Source organism: Prionailurus viverrinus, chromosome B4 (assembly GCF_022837055.1).
Source record: "Prionailurus viverrinus isolate Anna chromosome B4, UM_Priviv_1.0, whole genome shotgun sequence".
NCBI classification, from domain to species: domain Eukaryota; kingdom Metazoa; phylum Chordata; class Mammalia; order Carnivora; family Felidae; genus Prionailurus; species Prionailurus viverrinus.
In genome coordinates, this window is record NC_062567.1 from 36,471,454 (window position 1) to 36,494,515 (window position 23,062).

Sequence of the window (23,062 nt, forward strand, 5' to 3'; positions counted from 1 at the left end):
TATTTCTACTATTATTGTGAATTTCAGAGAAGGCTCAAAAAAAAACAAACAAAAAAAATCCACTGTAGTGACGAAAGTGCATTGGCAAAGCTTGTGCTCCGCTTTGGTAGACCGGATGCGGAAGGGCAATATCTTGGGAACTGCGAGAACCAGCAGTTCTTCTCAGTGCGCATGCGCCGCAGCAAGGATGGCTGGTAATCATTGGAGGGCTGGTGGCAGGGGGCGGAGAGCTCTAGTGTCTGGTTTTGGGCGGGAATTGAAACAGCCACTGCTGCCAACAAGAATTTGAAAGCTGCAAACTTTCAGCCTTGGAGGGGGCCATGGTACGGCCTGTGAGGTGGGTAGTTCATGACATCTGCGGGGATGGGAAGAAGCAGGAAGACGCCGTAGGCAACTTGGCCTGCACACGATTGACGGGAAAGGGCCGAATAGGACGGTGGGTGGCGAAGGTGGGATGGACGGTTTCTGTGGAGCTCTCCAGCCTCCACTGAGAGCCGCCCATTCCACAGCAGTATCCTAGCATCCTACCTTTATCCTTCTATGCCTTCCTTTGCAGCAATTGCCGATTCTTTTACTGCCCCCCACCCAGCCATTTAAATAAGCCTTTGGTCTGTTAGCATTCGAACAGCGCTTTACATTTCAACCATCTCCTGCTCACGTGTACTTATTTATTTTATCACTATAGTTCTTTGATATAGCAGTCTAGATATTCCTGTTTTATCGATTTAAACTCCCAGGCATAAAGGCCAAGTTAACGGAGTCACACAGCTAGTGAGTGGCAGGATAACACTCAAACCTAAATCGTACTGGTTCCAGAGCCTCTGTGTTTTCCATTATACTATTTGAAACTATTGCTCTACTTAACCACAGTGGAGTGCTATGGAGGCCTACAGTCAGCCATTCATTTAGAAAGTTATTGTAATAAGGATTAATATATCCCACTAGGTGTGGGAGGTTACAGGGGTGAGGGTAGGGGGCCACAAATACCGCAAAGTGATAGTGAGAAGGAGGAAAGTCTTTCTGTAAGTACTGTAGTTGGGATGTGCCTCTTTGCGGAGATAATACATGATCTGAGACATGAGTGATGAGAAAGAGCTAGCCATCGAAAATCAGGGGCAATCCATGTAGAGGGGACAAAAGCCAAGGCCCTGAGCTTGACTTTGTTTGAGGAAGAGAAAGAAGGCCTCTAAAGCTGTAGCATTAACAAGCAGTGGGGAGAATTGTAGGGGATTAAGGCAGAGAAATAGGCAGAGGCCAGAGTAGGTAGGACCTTGCAGGCTTTAAAAAGGAGTTTGGATTGTATTCTACGAACAATGGGAAGTCAACAGAGAGTTTTAGATAGGGCAGGAAAATCTAATTTTGGTTTTATAAAGTTCACTGGCTGCTGGTGGAGAAAGAATGGGAGATAAGGTGACCAGAATGGCAACAAGGAAACCACTGCATCGTTAGATAGCGGTTTGGAGTAGGATGTTATCAGTGGACATGGAATGGGATAGATGGATTTGGGGTATATTTTGGAGATACTGCTGACAGAACTTGCTGATGGAATAGATGTGGAGGTTAAGGGGAAAAAAGGATGATTTCACAGTGTTTTTGGCCTGAGCTACTGAATGGTCGGTCTTTGTACTAACCAAGATGAGGAAGACTAGGAAAGGGAACAGGTTCAGGAGGTGTGGGGGATCAGGAGTTCCATTTTGAACATATGAAGTCTGAAATGGATTTTCAGTATGTCCACCCAAGTAGCGAGGACATAATCCCTTTGTCTGGAACAGCAGTTGTCAAAGTACGGTCTGAAGACCCCCAGGGTTCCCTGAGGCCCTCTGAGGAGGTCCATGAGGTCAAAACTATTTTCACAATAATCCTAAGACATTGCTCACTTTTTTCATTGTTGTATCATCTGCACTGCAATGATTGTGTAACTGCTGGCACCTTAGCATGAATCAAGGCAGTGGCACCATATTGCACAAGTGTCATTGTATTCTTTCCTGCTGCACATTCAGGGTACAAAAAAGAAAATATACCAGTTTCACTTAAGAATGTGCTTGATGAAGCAGTAAAAATTGTCATCCTCACTGTAGCTCAATTACTGAGCATATTCTTTTTTTTTTTTTTTAATTTTTTTTCAACATTTATTTTTGGGACAGAGAGAGACAGAGCATGAACGGGGGAGGGGCAGAGAAAGAGGGACACACAGAATCGGAAACAGGCTCCAGGCTCTGAGCCATCAGCCCAGAGCCTGACGCGGGGCTCAAACTCCTGGACCGCGAGATCGTGACCTGGCTGAAGTCGGACGCTTAACCGACTGCGCCACCCAGGCGCCCCGAGCATATTCTTTTTTTAAGAGTTTTTATTTTTACTATGATTCAGTTTCAGAATTTCTAAAGAGGCTTTCATATTTTATTCAGCTTTTAAAATTCGTTAACTCCAAAGAGTAGGAGAGTAACAAGAGTATTCTTCATTTTAATATTCTACATGAGGAAATGAAATACATAAAGTACTTCTATGGTGGTTGTCTTCAGGCAAAGCACTTGTGAGATTGTTTGAGTTGGGAGCTGACCTGACCTCTTTTTTGTAGAATACCCATTTTCCTTGAAAGAACAACTGACCTACTAGGTTATTCACACTTGGGTGTTTGGTGGAAGGTAGAAAAGAAAACTACAAGGCCATTTCATTTAGTGCTTAGAGGAAGAAGGAAGAAAGTGAATTTATTTTTTTTTCACTTTGAATATCACTTTCTTCTAATGGTTTTCTAAAGTAGTACGAAGATTCATTTGAGGTGGTAGGTACAAAGTCACCATTGTTTCAACGTCCGTTGCATAAAGAACATTATTTAGTATTGTGGGGAGATTAAAAAGAGAGAGAAAATATCTTTAAGTGTCAAGTTTATAATCTAGTAAGAAGACAATGCATATATAAAACAAAAGAATAAATACAACAGGAACTTATAAATGCCCCACAGCAATTAAACGGTATATAAATTGTGCTAATGATATTATTTTTACTTTGAGGGTTATCTGAATTATTTTTTTTCCTTATCAGGTATATCAAGTATAGTTATAACTATTTTAGCTAATGCTAAGTCCCTACTGTAAAATCCAACTTCTTTTTTGTTAAATTTTTTTTAATGTTTATTTTTGAGAAAGAGAGACAAAGAGCATGATGGGTTGGGGAGGGGCAGAGAATGAGGGAGACAAAGAATCAGAAGCAGGCTCCAGGTTCTGAGATGTCAGCACAGACCCCGATGTGGGGCTTGAACTCATGAACCATGAGATCATGACCAGACCCAAAGTCGGTTACTCAACTCACTGAGCCACCCAGGCGCCCTGTCAAGTTTAAGTACTCTTAAGAGAATTGAAACACATTTTCATTTACTCAGACTGTCAATGGTCTTAAGGATTAGAGGTGGGAAATTGGCATTTGTGTAATTAAAAAATTGTCTTGCTCATAGGCATAAGAAATCGGTCAATTACTCACAGTTTGAGGACTCTGACAGTGATGGTAAGTAGAGATTCATATTTTTGCTTTAAAAACTTGGAAATTTATTTTCCCAGAATTCATATGACATATAGAACTCTAATATTGAACATGTTACCCAATTGTATATGAGCTAGGGCTGCAAAAGTAATTTTCTAAGCATTTGGGATAATTCTACTGATAATTACACTGACAAGAATTATGTAGGTAAGTGATAAATGAACAGGACCTAGTGAAATGGCTCTTCAGATCTAAACTACTCTAGGTCCATGTTTCTCATAGTGTGGTTTGTCTCCTCCTATCTCTTTCCCTAAGAAGGAACACATTGTCTTTTGAAACACAAATGTGTTACAGAATATAATGTGAAATCCTCATTAACTGTACAATAAAATGAGACCTTCTATACCACTTTTTTTTTCTTTTTAATGTTTATTTATTTTTGAGTGAGAGAGAGAGAGACAGAGTGTGAGCGGGGAGGGTCAGAGAGAGGGGAGACACAGAATCCGAAGCAGGCTGCAGGCTCTGAGCTGTCACCACAGAGCCTGACGTGGGGCTCGAACTCATGAACTGTGAGATCATGACCTGAGACGAAGTCGGACGCGCAACCAACTGTGCCGCCCAGGCGCCCCAACCTTCAATACCACTTCTTTATCCAGTCATCCATCGATAGACATTTGGTGCTTTCCATAGTTTGGCTATTGTAAATAATGTTATAAAAATTGGGGTGCATGTGTCCCTTCCAATTAGTGTTATTGTATCCTTTGGGTAAATACCTAGTAGTGCAATTGCTAGATCATATATTACTCAGCCATAAAAAAGAGTGAAATCTTACCATTGGCAACAATGTGGATGGAGCTAGAGGATAAGTGAAATAAGTCAGTCAGAGAAAGACAAAGACCATATGATTTCACTCACAGGTGAAATTTAAGAAGCAAAACGAACATGGGGTGGGGGAAGAGAGGCAAACCAAGAAACTGAGTCTTAACTATAGAGAACTGATGATTATAGAAGGAAGTGGAGGGGGGGTAAGTTAAATAAGTGGTGGGAATTAAGGAGGGTACCACTTGTGATGAGTACTGTGTGTTGTATGTAAGTGTAGAGTCACTAAATTGTACACCTGAAACTAATAAATTAATATTACACTGTGTGTTAACAGGAATTTATTTATTATTTTTTTTTTTTTAAATTTTTTTTTCAACGTTTATTTATTTTTGGGACAGAGAGAGACAGAGCATGAACGGGGGAGGGGCAGAGAGAGGGAGACACAGAATCGGAAACAGGCTCCAGGCTCCGAGCCATCAGCCCAGAGCCCGACGCGGGGCTCGAACTCATGGACCGCGAGATCGTGACCTGGCTGAAGTCGGACGCTTAACCGACTGCGCCACCCAGGCGCCCCGTTAACAGGAATTTAAATAAAAACTTGGAAAGGAAAAAAGAAACAAAAACAAGACCTTGAAGAAAGGTTGGGCATAGGCTATAGTCTATTGGGTTATATATTTCTTTGTCTCTGCTGTTAAGGAAACTTAGGTCAAAAAGTGTGAGAAACATTTAGTTAGATTACATCATATTTCGAAATAGGTTTTGTATTTCTCAGAGCTTTCTGTGAGTCAAATGTTCAGTTATCCAGAGGTTTGAAGGAACCTGTTTTTTGCATTGGGCTCAACTGTAAATGTGTCTAAGACTTGGGAGAAAATAGTGTAGACTCTGACCTGTAGCTTTTTATTACTGTTATCAGTATGTCACCAAATATTTATAAATTGACAGTAGTGTTCTAGACATTATGGGGTGGACGTGGGGGTAAGTCACAAGTTAACATATTCCAACATGGGGAAACTTGGCAGAGACAACATGTATTAATAAATGCTAACGCTGCAATCAAGACTACGTGTACCCTGAGGGTATTCATCCATGTTCTGCACATGTGTGTAAAAACTATCGCAGCAAGGGGGCGCCTGGGTGGCTCTGTCGGTTGAGTATCTGACTTTGGCTCAGGTCATGATCTCACAGCTCGTGAGTTCAAGCCCTGCGTGGGGCTGTGTGCTGACAGCTCAGAGCCCGGAGCCTGCTTCTGATTCTGTGTCTCCCTCTCTCTCTGCCCCTCCCCCAGTCATGCTGTCTCTGTCTCAGAAATAAATAAACATAAAAAAAAATTAAAAAAAAAAACTACCACAGCAGGTTTATGTTGAGTGTCAATGGAACTAGATCACATTTTGTAGTGAATTGGCTTTTGATAGACTTATATTTTAATAAACAAAGGCCACTAAAACAAAGTTGAAAAGCATGAGTGAGAATAAAGACAAGTAATACACCAACATTTTTTAAATGATGGCAATTAAACAACTTTCTTAACGTTTAAACCTTGAACACACATTGTAGTGAATTTCAGCTGCTAAGAAAATGTTTTTATTTCTTAGGAAAAGCAGTTTCATATTTTATTTTGTTTAATTAATTTATTTTTTATATATTCTTTTATTTTTGATTCACACACGAATAGATGACTTTATTTCTGCAACTGCACCTTTAAATAAAAAACCCAGAACAACACCAAAGGAGTTAAAACTAGAAACAAGGAAACCTAAACTGAAGAATCTCCAGAAAGAAGATATCCCATTGCAAGAGAAAACCCCTAAAAAAAGGTGAGAGGTAAGACATACAGTAAATATACATTCGATGTGTTAACTTAAAAGAGGGACAAATTTGAACTCTTGGTTTAATTTTTTTTAATGCTTATTTATTTATTTATTTATTTGAGAGAGAGAGAGAGAGAGAGAGAGAGACAAAGCATGAGCGGAGGAGGAGCAGAGAGAGAGTGAGACACAGAATGTGAAGCAGGCTTCAGGCTCTGAGCTGCCAGCACAGAGCCCGACATGGGGCTCAAACCCACCAGCCACGAGATCGTGACCTGAGCCAATGTCAGACACTTAACTGACTGAGCCCCCTGGTGTCCCTTGAACTCTTTATTTAAATTAGAACTTGAGCCCAGTCGTAGGTATTATTTTATTTAGTGCATGTAGGAGAACAGGGATGTACCATTAATCCCCTTCTGACTTTCTGCCTTAAAAAAGAAATTCACAAACATGTTAGGAAATATTCATTTAAGTATTAAGACAATCATTAAAGACAATTACAAAGTTTAGGAGGTACAGCTTACTTTATAGGACTGTATATCTGTCTTTAAAGTCTTCAAGTCTTACAAGACTACTTTGTTTAAAATTACAATATGTAAAGATAGTTTTATAAAAATTGAAACCATGTATTTTTCTGCAGATAAAAGATATTTTTTCTTTATATTGTTTAGACTGGTCCAGCACTGAAAAGGTCCTATAGTTTCTAGACGAATTCTGGATTTCCACTAGTTCCAAGAGAGAAGAGAGAATGAGGGAAGGAAGTCCTGAGAGGCCCCAAACCTGAAGTATGGAGAGGAGATTGGCAGAAGGGGACTATTAACAAATGGAACATGGGGGATGGTGTGGTTCACTGCTGCAAGCTGGAGAAAAGCTCATTAACACAGAGAAAGTTACCCCATGTCCTGCTCTTTACTTTTTTCTCTTTTTTTGTTTTTGGTTTTGAGATTCTTGTGCTAGGTTTAAGTACGGTGGGAAGAAAAAAAAAAAAACACCTACAAATGAGAGAGAATATTTGCAAATCATATAATTGATGAAGGATTTGTATTCAGAACATATAAAGAAGTCTTACAATTCAACAGTAAATAGATTAATAACTCAATTTACAAAATGGGCAAAGGATTTGAGTAGACATTTCTCCAAAGAACATCTCCAAATTAATAATAAGCACATAAAAGATGCTCAGCATCCTTAGCCATCAGGGAAATGCAAATCAAAACCATGGTGAGATAATACTTCACACCCTTTGGGATGGCCATAAACAAAAAGACAGACAATAACCAATGTTAATGAGGATGTGGAAAAACTGGAATTCTCGTACATTGTTGCTGGGAATGTAAAATGGTACAGCCACATTGGAAAGCAGAGTAGCGGTTCCTCAAAATGTTGAACATGGGGTTATTTTATGACCCTGCCTAGGTATGTACTCAAGAGAAATGAAAACATACACCCACACAAAAACTTGGACACAAAGCTTCACAGCATTATTCACAATAGCCAGAAAATGGTAGCAGTCCAAATGTCTGTCCAACTCATGAGTGGATAAATAAAATGTGGTCTGTCTATACACTGGAATATCATTCAGCAGTAAAAAGAAGTACTAATACATGCTACAACATGGATGAACCTTGAAAACATGCTGAGCAAAAGAAGCCAGACATAAAAGTCCACATGTATGATTCCATTGACTTGAGATGTCTAAAATAGGTGAGTCCATAGAAACCTGAAGTAGATTAGTGTTGCCAGGTGCTAGGGGCGGGTAAGCAGGGAGTGACTGCTAATGGATATAGGGTCTCTTTGGGGGTGATGAAAATATTCTGAAAGTAGGTAGTGGTGATGGTTTCTCAACTCTGAATATACTTAAAGACTGCTGAATTGTACTTTAAAAGGGTGAGTTTAATGCTGTGTGAATTCTATCTCAATAAAACTTATTTTTAAAAAATAAATCCTTCAAGGTGCATCTCAGTATTTCGTCCTTTATATAACTTTTTTCTTAAATCTGGCTTTGATTTCTTTTCTTACACACCCTAACACTCTGACCACCTTTAATAGGAGACATAATAATCTGCTCATATAGGAAAATTATCAGTACGTCTTATTTCCCTACCCTCCTCATTAATTGCAGACTCCTTCAGGGTACTTTTAGTATTCTATTTAGTGCAGTGCCTCATACACAGTAAGTACTTGGTGACATATTTGTTAAAGTCTAGATTGGGAGGAACAGTTTAATAAAAGAGCTATAATACCTGTCTAAGGAGGTGTGAGTGAGGTCAAGGAAGATTTCTAAGTGGATTTTTGAGGAAAGTCTTTATTCTAGGTTGAGCAGCTGCTTGGCATTGGTAACAAGGACTGACATTACCCTGAAAGGAGGCAATACGTACAACAGCACAGACTGCTGCTCTTTCAATCTCGTATGCACCTGTAACATGACATTACTTCACATTAGCAGTCTTAACCATTAAAGTCAGTTATGATCACGATTACTGTTTAGAAAACATTTTTGTGAGGTTAGCAGCTCTTAAATAGTGATTCAGAAAAATCTTATTTTGCTGTTTGGTTGAGATTGATATTTTTAAAAACTCATTTTTATTTTTTTGCCTCCCTTTAGGATAGCTTTAGATGACAAGCTCTACCAGCGAGACTTAGAAGTCGCACTTGCTTTATCAGTGAAGGAACTTCCAACAGTCACCACTGATGCGGAAGAGGCTCAAGATAAAAGTAACTTTACTTTCTATATATTTCTTTTTGTAACCTCATTGCTTTTGTAATTGTGTCTCTGGATGAGCCTTCATAGAGGAAACAATAAGAGTTTAATACTTTGGATAGCAAATGGAGCAACTGGCATAATTAGATTCCGTGCTTTATTCTGCATGAATGTCATTCATGCACACACATCTCTCTGCTTAACACCTGATGCCAACTCTGGACTAAGTCATGGACTATGAGCTTGGATGCAAGTCACTTTTGTTTACAGTGGAAATTTAATTTCTTAAGCAAATGAATTGGTCTATACAGTCCTAATAACCCATCTCTTTTCTCTCAAAATTCAAATTAGTTAAACATGATCTAGTGAGGGTAATTTTTATTATTTACGAAGGCTGAAGGTACTAGTTTGGTTAGCAGGTTCAGTGGACTTACAAGATGTAGGACTTCTGGATTTCTCTGGGTTTTTCTCCTTCGATTTTTCTAGCAACTGTGTAGCAGATGGCAATATTGATACTCTGGAGAGGCAGAAATCATTATTCTTGGAAAAGACATTCAAACTGTTAGCATGCTTTTTGGATGAAATTGTTTTGACTTAGCTTCTTTTATGTTGGAGGATATTTTTAACTCATTAGCTCATTTAGGGGTATAGATGTTTCAGTCATTATTGCCTCCTATTTGACAGTAAATAAAACACTGTTGATTGATTAGGGAGCCGTTTACTAATCAGGAAATCAAAGAAACAAAGAGAAATATCTTATATCCAAAACTGAGAAAATGGAACTCATCTCTCTCCTGTAAGAGCTGGTAGAATATATAGCAGGATTTCCTTGGAAGTACCACTTCTCATAGATTAATATACTTTATAGCACTGGGATTTAATAGTACAGTTACCATGACTCAAAGTCCTCTTGAAATACTTTAGATCATTTTAAGGTTATTATAATGATTGAAAAGTCTTTGTTAATAAAAGCATGTATCTATTACACAGAAATGATAGTATTTATTGACTGTTTCCTCTGTGCTGGGCACTACAGTAAGCAATTTCTACATGTGACCCACTTTGATCCCCCACAATACACCTAATTAGTCCACGCTCTATTTTTTCTCTCCACAATATAGATGAGGACATTAAGTCTTAGGATAAGCCATATTCCCATACTCGTGTAGCCAGTTGGAGGGGTAGAGCCTGAATTTCAACTTAAGTCTAAGTGTGTTTGATTTCAGAGCCCAACTCCTAAACCGTATGCTGACCTTTCCAAGGTAAGTCATACTAGCTTGAGCTTGGATCACTCATCTGTATCCGAATGCTTTTACATTTGAACACCAGTTTTCCTATTTCTACCCATTGACTAAGGTGCATCTGTATCTTTTTCCTTCCTCCTTATCTTTAGGCATTGAAAAGTGTGACAGTCATGGAAGTGAAACAATGAGTAAGGCCCCTCATATCTCCAATTGCAGTGTAGCCAGCGATTATTTAGGTAAGCTTTGATATTAATAATAATACTAATTTTTTCTATCAACAAGCTATTTTTCTAACTTCTATTTCGATACCTGACACTGTAGCTAGAACCAAGATATTTAAATTTGTCAAGGTTCTCTTCACCTCCTCTCCTTTGTTTCTTTGTGTTTTAGTCTTTTTCTCTTTTACTGCAGACCAATTTTCCTTTTCTTCCCTGGTGGAAGGTCATGACTACCTGTGGCTTCTAGTTGATAGCTGTTGACCACTGAAGAAAGGGGCTGCATCTTCCCTGCTCCACTTTTCAGATTTCTTGGGGAAACCCTCCTCAGTTGGGTCTCACACTTATCCTTAAACTGGACTCTGTTGTCAGGATACTGACGTTTATCATGGTTGTGCCAGATTGGACTATGTGATCTATTAGAAGCAGCGGAGGAATGAAGCTGGGCAGATAAAAACAACGGATGTGATAGAAGTCTATTTTGCAGTTCTTTCAATATTATCTGTCACAAAAAGTTTTCTGTTGGTTTTTATGCCTCTCCTGAAGATTTGGATAAGATTACTGAGGAAGATGATTTTCCTGGTGTTCAAGGGAAAAGAAAAGCAGCATCAAAGGCTATGGTACAACAGAGGAAGATTCTTCTGGAAGGCAGTGATGGCGATAGTGCTAATGACTCTGAACCAGACTTTGCAACTGGTGAGTTATATCCTGCCTCCAAATTAAGCCTATGGAAATTCAGTAAAAAGTTCTTAAAGACCATTAGTGGATGCAAAGCACTGTGCTAAATGTTTGGTATATGCAAACTTGAACTTACAAGACAGTTACATCCAGCTCTGCCATTTGGGGAAAAAGCTTCATGTGGAGGTGACCTTTAAGCTGTACCTTGAAAAATAAGTAGTATTTACACAAACTAAAAGGGTAAAATAGCGTTCCTGACTGATAGAAAAGCATCAACAATGGCATAGACAAGCACACATAGAAGAAAGTGATCAGGAAGCCTGGGGCAGAGAATGTTCTAGAAGAGGCTAAGGAGGCAGGCTGGCACTTTCTAAGAAGTGTACACTTCTTTCTATAATACTAGAAATCCATGAAATATCTTGGGGATGAAGTGATATGAAACCTATATTTTTATTTGTGACTTTATTTTTCAGATTCATTCAGAAATTAGGACAAATGGGAAGCATAGTGACCTGGACAGAGCATCATAATATATTAATTAAAAATTAAAATGAATAAATCCATAAATTTGTGCCAAATCGGATGCTATATTTTGATAGATTTTAACATGCTATTGACAAATGGATTTGTTCATCAACATTTTATAAATATTTGGGTATCTGTTATGTACATTATATTGAAGACACTACAAATATAGCAGTGAACAAAACAGAGCTCCCTTAAGAAGCTTAAAGTCGAGTGAGGGGATACAGACAGTAATGAAATGTAGAATGTATCAAGTGTCATCGTAGAAGAGCTATGTAGAAGAGGAAGACAGAGTAGAGCCCAGACGTCTGCCTTTTGAACCAGTACCTGCCCCTTTATATGACCTGGGTCATCCCAAAGCAGACAGTGTAGGGATCTTACTTTGAGAAACACTGATGTAACTGGAGCACCGGAAAGTAGGAGCCACGGAAAGAAAATGCCCTGAAGAAGCATAGTAGAGCATGGACTGAATGTTTCCCAACTTAAGGTTACTTAATACAAAAAAAGCCCAAAATAAGAAAATAACTCCTTGTCAGTTTAATTGTTTCTTTGGGGATATGATTGTAGCACTTCCAGAATGTCATTATCGTTATTTGACACATGCTTGTCAGAAAAATCAGTCAACAATTTTAAAGTTATAAATTGCAAGTCTACTTACCATGCCAATGAAATTAATTTGTCTTTAATAGTGGTTAAAAATGTTTGTGTGGAAATGAAATCACTTGCTTTGTTTGCTGGGTTTATGTAATTAATGGGTTATGTTTCTAGAGCTATGATAGAATTTAAAAAGAATAATATTCTCTTATTTGCATTCCAACCTCATATATTCTCTCTCTAATAATTTTATAAAAGTAAGTTTTTATCGAGATTATAATTTGGATAGTGACTTTAAAGTCGCCTCTATGCCTTTGAAAGGAAGTTGTTAAAATCTCCAAAAACACAAATGGCCAAAAAGCATATGAAAAGATGCTCAATATCAGTATCATTAGGGAAATACAAATCAAAATCCCAATGAGGTGTCATCTTACACCCATTAGGATGTCAAAAAAACAGAAAATAACTAGTGTGGTAAGGATATGGAGAAATTAGAACCCTTGTTCACTCTTAGTGGGATTTCCGCCGTGGAAAGCAGGGTGGCATCTCCTCAGAACATTAAAAATAGAAGTATCATGTGATCTAGCAATCCCACTTCTGGGTATATATTCAAAAGAATTGAAGCAGGGTCTCAGATACTTGCACACCCATATGTATAGCAGTGTTATTCACAGTAGCTAAGGGGTGAGCAACTCAAGTGCCCATCAACAGTTTAATGGATAAACACCATGTGGTCTATACATACAATAGAATTTCAGCGTTCAAAGGGAAGGAAATCCTATCATGCGCTATAACTTGGGTGAACCGTGAAAACTTTATGCTCAGCAAAATAAGCCAGTCACAAAAGACAAATGCTGGGTGGTTCCACTTATAAGAGGTATCTAAAATAGCCAAATTCATAGAAACAAAATAGAATGGTAGTTAGATGAAAAGAGAAAGGATCATTTGTGACCTTCAGCAGGGAAAGAAAAATGAAAATTGGAGAGAACATAGACTTTTCTTAAGGACATCTAAAGATTCACAGAATCCGTAACCCCATTGTTTGGGCCTTTCAGCTTCACCAATTTGGTATGCTAATGACTTGGAATTCTGGGAGCTCCACTTACCACCACCAGATGATTTAACTGCTTTCTCTGTTGACTGATGATGGTCAGTTGGACCTTACCGTTAGATAAGTTTGATAAGTAGAGTTTAGCCAGTTGCTACCATTTATCCTCTCAGGCCAAGAAAAGAACACATGCACTACCAGAACTGTGGGATACATAGGAAGTTTTGTCCTTCTAGAGTCTATATTTTGAAACTTTGGAGAAACTCCACTACTTGCCCTCCCTGAACCTAGGTCCTTTTGGGACTCCAGAAATAATTATTTGATTTTTCTTTTTTCTTTTTTTTTTAATCTTTATTTATTTTTGAGACAGAGAGACAGAGCATGAACGGGGGAGGGTCAGAGAGAGAGGAAGACACAGAATCCGAAGCAGGCTCCAGGCTCTGAGCACAGGCTTTGAGCCTCAGTACAGAGCCCGACGTGGGGCTCGAACTCACGGACCATGAGATCATGACCTGAGCTGAAGTCGGACACTTAACCGACTGAGCCACCCAGGTGCCCCAATTATTTGATTTTTCAAAGTACTATATATAGCAGCCTTCGTGTGGTCTGCTGGCATTATATAACCCAGTAATCATCATGTGAATATGTGGGTTGATTACTCTCATGTGTTTTTAAGTTTTTATTTGTATGGAAAGACAGAATAAGGAAATAGTAATTTGAAGATCATAATGACATTGTTAATTTAGGCAAAGGCCATCAATGGAAAGCTGACGAGGATCTTCACGATGAGAATTCAGGCTGGCGGCAACTGTGCCAACCAAGAGTGGGACAACCATATGTTCTATGCTTTCTGATCTGATATAATAGGAAGTACAGAGCATTCTTATGAAGTACATTCTTACAAAAAAATAACAAGGTGAGCCTGATTCTAATTGGGCCTTGAGAAAATTCCAGCTCACAGAATAAGCAAAACGCCATGAGGAAGAAAGCAGACAACAAATGCAGAATGTCAGAAGTTCTATAGGACAACTGACTTGGTTACTTCAATAGCTCTATTTTAAAGTGATTAAACGGTACCTGGGTGGCTCAGTCAGTTATGTGTCCGACTCTTGGTCCCAGCTCAAGTCTTGATTTTGGGGTCATGAGTTCAAGGCCCCATGTTGGGGGCTTAAAAAAAAAAAGTGGTTAATGTGGACTGGATAGAAGATTATACCAAGAAACTATCGTTGATACTGTAAGATATGATAATGACATTGCTGTGTTTTTTAAAAAAAAGCTCATGTTTTCTAGAGATGCAGTGTGAAGTATGTACAATTGTAATGATCTGATGCCTCCGACTTATTTTAACATACTTCCAGAAGAAAAGGAAGAAGATGAGAGAGAGAGAGAGAGAGAGAGAGAGAGAGATGAAACAGATGTAGCAAAGTATTGATGAATATTGAATCTGAGTGCTGTGTTACTGTTTCAGGTTGTGTATGCTTGAAAAACTTTATGGATATTTATTTTTATATAAAATATTTCCTACAGATAGGTAGATATAATATGTGGTGGGCATAACAGTTGTCTCTGAGTGGTGAGATTAGGAGATTTTCTTTTGCCTTAATACTTTTTTGTTGTGGTCTACATTTCCTGCAATAAGCATATACTGCTTTTATAATTAAAAAAAAAGTAAAGTTTTTATGAATATAGTACTAATAATCCTTATTTACACTTAGCATTCAGAATTTATTATTTACAAGACATGGTTTTCTGACCCCCTCCCCCACCCAAAATAGAAGAATCGTTGCTTGATTATCAGCTATTCTTTGTGCTTATTCCCAGAGCAGCTGTAGCTCCTTAATCTATTACTTCTCTGGCTTGTAGCATCGCAGTACAGAGAAGGGTTTGTGGGAAATAACAGGTGTGCCCAAATGAAATCATATGTAGGATTATAAGTTAAGATGTTGTGGTATGGTTAGTCTGTTCTAGATTCCCATTGGGTTTCTATTCTAGAATGTTGAAGTTTACGTGATTAAGGGAAGGTATAATGTTACTATCACCATCAAGGTCATTGTTTTGAAAGAGTTGGTAACGTTGTACCCTATCGTTCTTTTCGAAAGTCACTGAATTAAACTGGAAATATTGGAAGCAAAGATTACTGATGGGAACTATAATGATAATAGTAAGAGCAAACAATTCTGTTTTGCTTGTTGTCTGCCAGATGTCATTCTAAAGGCTTTGCCTCTATTAACTCATTGAATCCACACAGCAACCCTATGATATAGGTTTTATGGTGATCCTCATTTTATACATAGAAAACTTAAGCCGAGTGAAGTGAGCGCCCTAGGGTCACACAAAATGTGAGCCGAGGGGCCAGGATTCAAACCCAGGTGACCTCTCAGTGACTGCGGTGGCATAGCATAGCAGGAGGCGCACAAGACTCTAGTGCAAAGGCTGTAAATTCAAGGCCATAGAAGCCCATTTTTTGTTTAATTGAAGTAAATTGACAAGCAATGTTGTGTTAGTTTCAGGTATACATGGAAGCCTTACTTTTTAGAACAAAGATCAAGTATATGCAATCCTCTTGTTTTAGGTGAAGAGTCCGAGGATGACTCTGATTTTAGTGAGAGTGAAGATAATGATGAAGACTTCACTGTGAGAAAAAATAAAGTGAAAGAAATTAAAAAGAAAGAAGTGAAGGTCAAATCCCCAGTTGAAAAGAAGGAGAAGAAACCTAAATCCAAATGTAATACTTTGGGTAAGCTTAATCCAAAACACTAACTTTATAAAACGTATTTGGTTTATTTGTGTTTTTCTTACCTTTGCCTTTGTTCTCCGTAACATTTTGCCAGTGTTCATTTCTAGCTAAGATATGTAGATGGAAGGAGGGATGGGGAAGGGAGAAAAGCAGACGAGTTCTGCCCACTGTCTACTGCCTACCAGCTCTTACTAGAATTACCCTCCACTAGCACTGATGGCCACCCTCTGAGGTAGCTATTATCACCTGCATTTGATAGTGAGAAAACTGAGGCTCAGGTTAAATAATTTGTAGGAATTCTTACAGCTAATTAAATGAGGAGCTAGAATTTGCACCTAGTTTTGTCCATTTAGAGCCCAAGTTGTAGCCACTGGACCACATTTCTGCCAGGCAGTTAACAGGGAAGTTTACATGATTCTAATTTCTTGCTTTCATGCTTGACTTAGTCTTTGATTTGAGAACCCTTTTGCTATGTGTTTTAGGGCTTTTTTGGTTTTTCTTGAGTTCATAATATATAATAGGTTATTATAAACTATAACTTACATTAACTTGATTTTTCTTTACTTATCGATATATATTTTTCTGTCTTCATTGTTTGAAACTAAGATTTCCATTATTCAGACTCCATTTATTGGTGCTGGGAGCTGCTGTCACCTTAACTAGTGTGGTGCTGAGTACTTACTGAGAAATAAGGACTAAATACTGATTCATATTCCTCCCTCTACTGTATTCTGAATTAATAAGGTTTTAATTAGTGTCTTTTTAAATTGACAGATTCATCTGGTTTTCAGAAATTAGGTTTTAAGTGCAGTGGGTTTTAGAGATAAAACTGTATATTAGTTTCCAATTGCTGCCATGACAAATAACCACAAACGTAGTGGATTAAAACCACAAATTTATAATTTTATAATTGAGGAGGCCACAAGTTCAAAGTGCTTCTCACTGCACTACAATCAAGCTAGTAGCAGGACTGTGTTCCTTTGTGGAGGCTCTGGGGGAAAATTCCTTTTCTTGACTTTTCTGGCATTTAGAGTCTGCCTGTGCCCTTTGACTGGTGGTCCACAGGGGTCCATTTCCACCTTCAAGGCCAGAAAAGGCAGGGACTTTCTCACATCACATCACTGATTCTCTCTCTCTCTCTCTTTCTCCTGGTTCTCACTTTCATTTATAAGGACCCTTGTGAGTACATTGGGCCATCCAGATAATTCAAGATAGTCTCCCCTTCTCAAGATCCTTAACTTCATGACATCTGCCAAGTCCCTTGCTGTGGAAGGTGACATACACATGTCCTGGGAATTAGGATATAGACATCTTTGAGGGTCCATCCTTCTGCCTACCACAAACTGATACGAAAAAGTCATTGACAGTATGAATGTATTTTATATTTTCTTTGGATGCTTGTTTATGCTTCCTCACCAAGACACACTAAAAATTAAGAATAAAATGTTAGTTTACACATTGGAATTTACCATTTCAGGTCTACTGGATTGGAGCAGGTTGTTTCACAAGGAAGCTTAAAATATAATTATAGTAGTAAAATTTAACTGCCAAATAATGGGGTTAAGAATTAGGAAATATGGAATATATTACTAGTCCCACTAGTAACATATGGAATAACCATTGAGAGTTTTTTCATCAGGCACATGTTACAATTTTTCCCTTGATAGAGAAAATTTTTGAGAGCTGTGCTGTCCAATATGATAGCCACTGGCTGTATACAGCTATATTAGACTTAATTGAAATTAAATAAACTTTAAAAGTGAATTCAGGTTTTGCTAACCCCATTTCAAGTGGTTAATAACAACATGTGGCTAGTGGCTATCACACGGATAGCACAGAATTTCCATCACAGCAAAAAAGCTTCTGTTGGACAGTGCTGATCTAGGGAATATAGAGGTTAACATTAAGAAGAGTATATAGTGAAAATGTTCATCTTCAAATACCTTTAGATATCCTTAGGTATATCACAGCAAGCATTATCTCAGAAGTGAATTTATATTCTACCTCTCCTCCCTTCATTTCCAGCACATCCCTCTCTCCCCCCACCCCAGACACCAAAACCTAGTCTCATTCCTGTGTTCATCTCTGGGTAAATGATACCATCCAGCAGTGTGCCCATGACAGGAACTTGCAAGTTATGATTATTTCTTCATCTCCATCACTACCTCCCCCCATCTAATTCCTAAAAGATCTCCAACTGCTGTTCTTTCCTTCATGCTCCCTGGGTTCAGGCCTTTATCACCTCCTACCTCTTTATAACCTGAAGAGCCTTCTGGGTGGTCTGCTTGCCATACGCTACCATCAGAAAGATGTGTTCAGAACACAAGTGTTCCCAAGAAAAACCAGTACATGACTGTGACTAGCCCGACACCTTCACTGATGCACACAGCTCTTCATCAGTGATGTGCACCCTGTCCGTGTCTCTTGACCTTCCTGCTCCAGCCATACTGAACCAGAGGCCGGTCCTGGGACCTGCTGCATTCTCCAGCTTTGCATGCTCTACTCCCTCTGCCTGGAAAACTTCCCTCTAACTCATCTTTCCTCTTCAGCCTTGATTTGGCTCAAACTATCCTCAAACAACTTCCTTATAACTTTTACCCCTATGCAGGTATGCATACAGATTATAGGTTCCCTCCTGTGTATACCTCTAGACTTTGTCTTATCTCTTATCCCCACTGCATTATACACGTCTTTACTTTTTTCCCCTTTCTACTAGAGTCTAGTGACCAAACCGTAAATTCCTTGGCAGCAGGATCTGTGAGCTCTTTGTAACCCTAGAGCCTAATATATTGTCTCACTGACAATATATACTGATGAGACACCATTATATAATGTATGGACTATGGAGCCAGACCTGGCTCCTAATCCTGGCTCAGGGACGCACCAGCTGGCATACTGCAGGCAGACTGCTCAGCCTGTCTGTTTCCTTATCTGGCAGTGGGGCTAGGAATATCGGTATGAGAGCTGCTCTAAGGGTTAAGAGTGATATATATGGCATGCTTACCACACTGCCTGGCATATAAATGCTCATTAAAGATGGCTGTTCTTAGGCTCTCAATAAATGTTTGTGTATAATTAGAATTTCTCTAATTGATAATCTTGCCTTTTTAATTTTTATGAGATTATGTAACTTTATAATTTTTATACCTACCTGCCAGACTTATTCTTCCTCTATGAAAACCTTTTTCTATGTATATTTTTTAAAGTGACTTCAGGAGACTCTGCTCCAGCTTCTGTGAAATCAGAACTTCAGCCTTCACCAAAAAAGGTTTCTGGTTCCTCGGAGGTCACTAGGAAACCATTACAAATACGCAGTCCTTTGGCTGAAAACAAAAAACCTAAGTGGGTCCCACCAGGTATGGTATATTTATTGATTAAGGGCAGAGGCTTGGAAAATTATCACTGTCAGCTTTTTTTCCTAGTTGCAAATGTTATACCATATTATTACGTATTCTTCAGAACCAAAGTTTTTAGTTGCTGCATTTATTTGTCATTTATCATTCCCTTATACTGAGCATCCAGATTGCTTATTGTTTTTTCAGTGTCATAAATAAGGTTACAAGAAGCACAGACATCCTTATTTTAGAAATCTGTGGGCACATCCTTGATTATTTTCTTAGGATAAATTTCTAGTAGTGGAATTACAGTGTCAAAGAGTGTCCACATTTTAAATTCCTGATATTTATTTTTGGCAACAAGTCTGTTTGCTCAAGATCCATTGATCATAGTCTGACTGAAGCCTCAGGACCTGTACGTGGGACTTCTAGCATTTCACAAATGCCCTAGCAGACTTGACTTCTCTTCCCTTTGTGTTCTTTTGTTCCACAGCCAAGCCTTGCTGATCCTTCAAGAATTCTTTGGCTTTCACCCTTCCTGACATTACCAAAACCCTAGTCCAGGCCCCATTCGTTTCATGCCCAAGCCACCTGTGGCTTCATAACTGGTCCTGTGTCCACTTCCTAGTCCAGTGAAACTGATACAGTTTTTCTTCCTTAAACACAATGTATATCTTCTCTAAGAGCCTCTCTGTATACAGTTTCCTCTGTCTGATATGTCTCTCCCCCTTTGTCCCCTTTCCTTTTCTAAGTCCCTCCAAATCTACTCAGGTTTGGTTTACTTCTTTTCACTGACATTTCTTTTTTCTTTTCTTTTCTTTTCTTTTTTTTTTTTTTTTTGAGAGATTGGGGGAGGGGCAGAGGGAGAAGGAAAGAGAGAATCTTAAGCTGGCTTCACACTCTGCTTGGAGCCCAAGGTGGGGCTCAATCTTATGACTGTGAGATCATATCTGAGCTGAAATCGAGAGTGGGATGCTTAACTTGACTGAGGCACCCAGGTGCCCCTTACTGACATTTCTTGATTGGTCCATAGTGGTCACTCCCTGATAACTAGGTATTAATAGACAGATTTCAGTCTGAGTCAGTATTTTTGTATCCTTTGGGTAAATGCTGATTCAAAGGGGCACGTGTACCCCAAGTTTATAGCAGCAATATCAATAATATCCAAGCTATGGAAAGAGCCTAAATGTCCACTGACTGATGAATGAATAAAGACGATGTGGTGTTCACACACAAACAATGGAGTATTACTCAGCCACGAAAAAGAATGAAATCTTGTCATTTGCAGTGATGTGGATGGAGCTAGAATGAAATAAATAAGAGAAAGACAAATGCCATATGATTTTACACATATGTGGAATTTAAGGGAAAAAAACGGAGCAAGGCAAATCATAAGAGACTCTTACTATAGAGAAGAAACTGGGGGTTGCTGGAGGGGAGGTGGTGGGTGGGGGGATGGGCTACATGGGTGATGGGCATTAAGGAGGGCACTTGTTGGGATTAGCACTGGGTGTTATATGTAAGTGATGAATCACTAAATTCTACTCCTGAAACTAATATTACACTATATGTTACTTACTAGAATTTAAATAAAAGCTTGAAATATTAAAAAAAAAAAAAAGCATTAAAAGGAAAGGGTTTCAGTCTGAGACTGCATAATTACTTAATGTCTCTTAATTACTTCATCTTCTGAAATATCAGGCATATCTTGATTCAACAATTCCATACATTACTCAGTGCTCACCATGATAAGTGTAGTCACCATCTGTCAACAAACAACATTATTATAATATTATTGACTATATTCTCTGTGCTATTCTTTTCATTTCTGGGACATTTCTTTTATAACTGGAAGTTTGTACCTCTTAATCTCCTTTATCCCCCCCTTATCTATTTCACTCACCTACCCCAGCCCCAGTCAGAGAAGGCAAATACTATACGATGTCACTTGAAAGAACTAGTATAAATAAGTAAAACGAGTATTGGTCGTGTTTACAGTTATTTAATATTTGAAAAAAAATAGATTCAAGGAGTATTTGGAAAAATATGGGATTTTTTAAAAATGCATTAGATTTTTCTACTACTAGAAATTATAACCGCATGCATTTCTTTATTCTCTATGCCTCTGCAACCAATGTTATTTGCTCCCAACTTACCAACTTCAGCTTTCATGCTTAAAGTTTTGGTGTCGTTACCTTGCCTTCGGAGCATGTTTGAAAATAGGCAGTACTATATTCTAATCTTTAATACTGTTCATTCTTTTGATCTTGTTTGTAGCTTGAATACAGCTTGTATACCAGAGTAATCTCTACCTACCTTTTTTTGCATCTTCTGTTTTGTAAGTTGATCTTTGTTAGGAGATTTCTAACATCATCAGCATCAGGTGCTATGTTTTCTTTCAGCGATGTCCGGAAGCAGCAGCATCAGGAGCCCACTGGCAGGCGTGTCTGTTAAGTCTCCAAATCAGAGTCTCCGCCTGGGTTTGTCCAGATTAGCACGAGTTAAACCTTTGCATCCAAATGCCGCTAGTAGCTGAGTGTGATAGTAAACACATGTTTGATTAAGAGAATCACAGTTTTACAAGTGTGTTTATATTTGATTTGTGTTTATATTTAAGGAGGGTATCATAAGATAAAGGAATCCTTTAATGTCCTATAAATTGCCTCTACCCATTCCATGATGATGTTCTCTGAAGCTATTCAAGATTTCAATAAGGGGTTTGTTTATCAGAATTATCTTGTAATGCCCTTTCCTTCTGGAGAATGTGTTCTATTTTTCCTGTGTATAATAAGTCATTGTCATTTAGTGGTTGTCAGTTTGACATGGAGAATGTCCATGTTGCATGCTATTCTTTTCTAGAAACAGGATGCTCCTTTCTAGCTTTGTCTAATTTATGGCACCTTAACTGTAACTATTCAGAGTTTAAAAGGAAACATTCCCACTTTTTCCAGGAGACATTTCTGAAATCTTACTTAAGCTACATTGTCAGTTTAATTGCAAAAATGTTTCATATTTTAGTCAAATGCTAAGAATTCAGAATTCATTTACCCATTAAAATGGTTGCTATAATGACCTATGTCGCCTACTCAGAAGTAGATGTTTATTGTATAGCAAATAGAATTTCATGACATTTTATGAAGTTCTCATCAAAGCCTTTAATAAAAGTGAAAAAGTTTTGATATGCTCTTTCCTTGAGCCCATTGCACCTGTCTACATTTGTCTACATTTCATTAGGTTGTCTATATTTAATTAGATTAAATGAATGCTTTATGAAAAAAAAAAAAAAAAACTTAGTCTTTTTGTTGTGAATATAAGGGGTGGGGGCTGGAGGGAGCTGTTTCTTCAAATCATCACTTTATCTTAAGCCGGTACCTTAGACGATGGCTGTCGAGTATCTGGTCATCTCTATTATGATATTAGATAATCCAGCTTTTCAGGAAGCTTAGCTCTGAACTTGTTATGAATAAAAGTAGTTATGGATATTTTACGTTTTCTGGTGAGAGTTTCAGCCAGCTCCTGATCACTTTTTAATAAAAGCTCTTCAAATCATGTCAACCATTTAAACATGTATAATATTACTAGTTCAGTTTTACATGTTTGTAGAAACATCTATGTTAATGTGAAAATAAGTAATTTAGAATTATGACTGAAGTGAGCATTTGCCTGTTGCTATTATACATTTTTTTTCTTGCATATGTTTTTACACTGTCATGTACCTCCTAACCTACCCTGCGACATCCACTTCTGAAAACATATATTCAGGTACAACGTATTGAGATGCATGCTGTCTGGTGCAGTTCAACAGGAAACATTTATTAAGAGCCTGCCATGTATGAGGTACTGATGTCACTGATTAGTCATCCAGAGGCACCAGCGTGATGAAC

At 38.3% G+C, this 23,062-nt stretch overlaps 1 protein-coding gene across 1 annotated transcript; it reads left to right on the forward strand.

Moving 5' to 3' along the window:
- Window positions 1-181: 181 nt before the first annotated feature.
- RAD51AP1 (RAD51 associated protein 1) lies at window positions 182-22,423 on the forward strand. The gene is made up of 9 exons (XM_047867052.1): window positions 182-337; window positions 3,449-3,498; window positions 5,969-6,110; window positions 8,707-8,816; window positions 10,196-10,282; window positions 10,808-10,957; window positions 15,679-15,843; window positions 19,050-19,199; window positions 21,581-22,423. Exons 1-9 carry the CDS (start codon window positions 321-323, stop codon window positions 21,712-21,714), a joined length of 1,005 nt encoding a protein of 334 aa, XP_047723008.1. The 5' UTR covers window positions 182-320; the 3' UTR covers window positions 21,715-22,423.
- Window positions 22,424-23,062: the final 639 nt, after the last annotated feature.

Coding starts and splice junctions, on each gene's coding strand:
- RAD51AP1 (XM_047867052.1), top strand. Junction 10,283..10,807: donor TGTAGCCAGCGATTATTTAG/GTAAGCTTTGAT, acceptor CCTCTCCTGAAG/ATTTGGATAAGATTACTGAG. Junction 19,200..21,580: donor ACCTAAGTGGGTCCCACCAG/GTATGGTATATT, acceptor GTTTTCTTTCAG/CGATGTCCGGAAGCAGCAGC.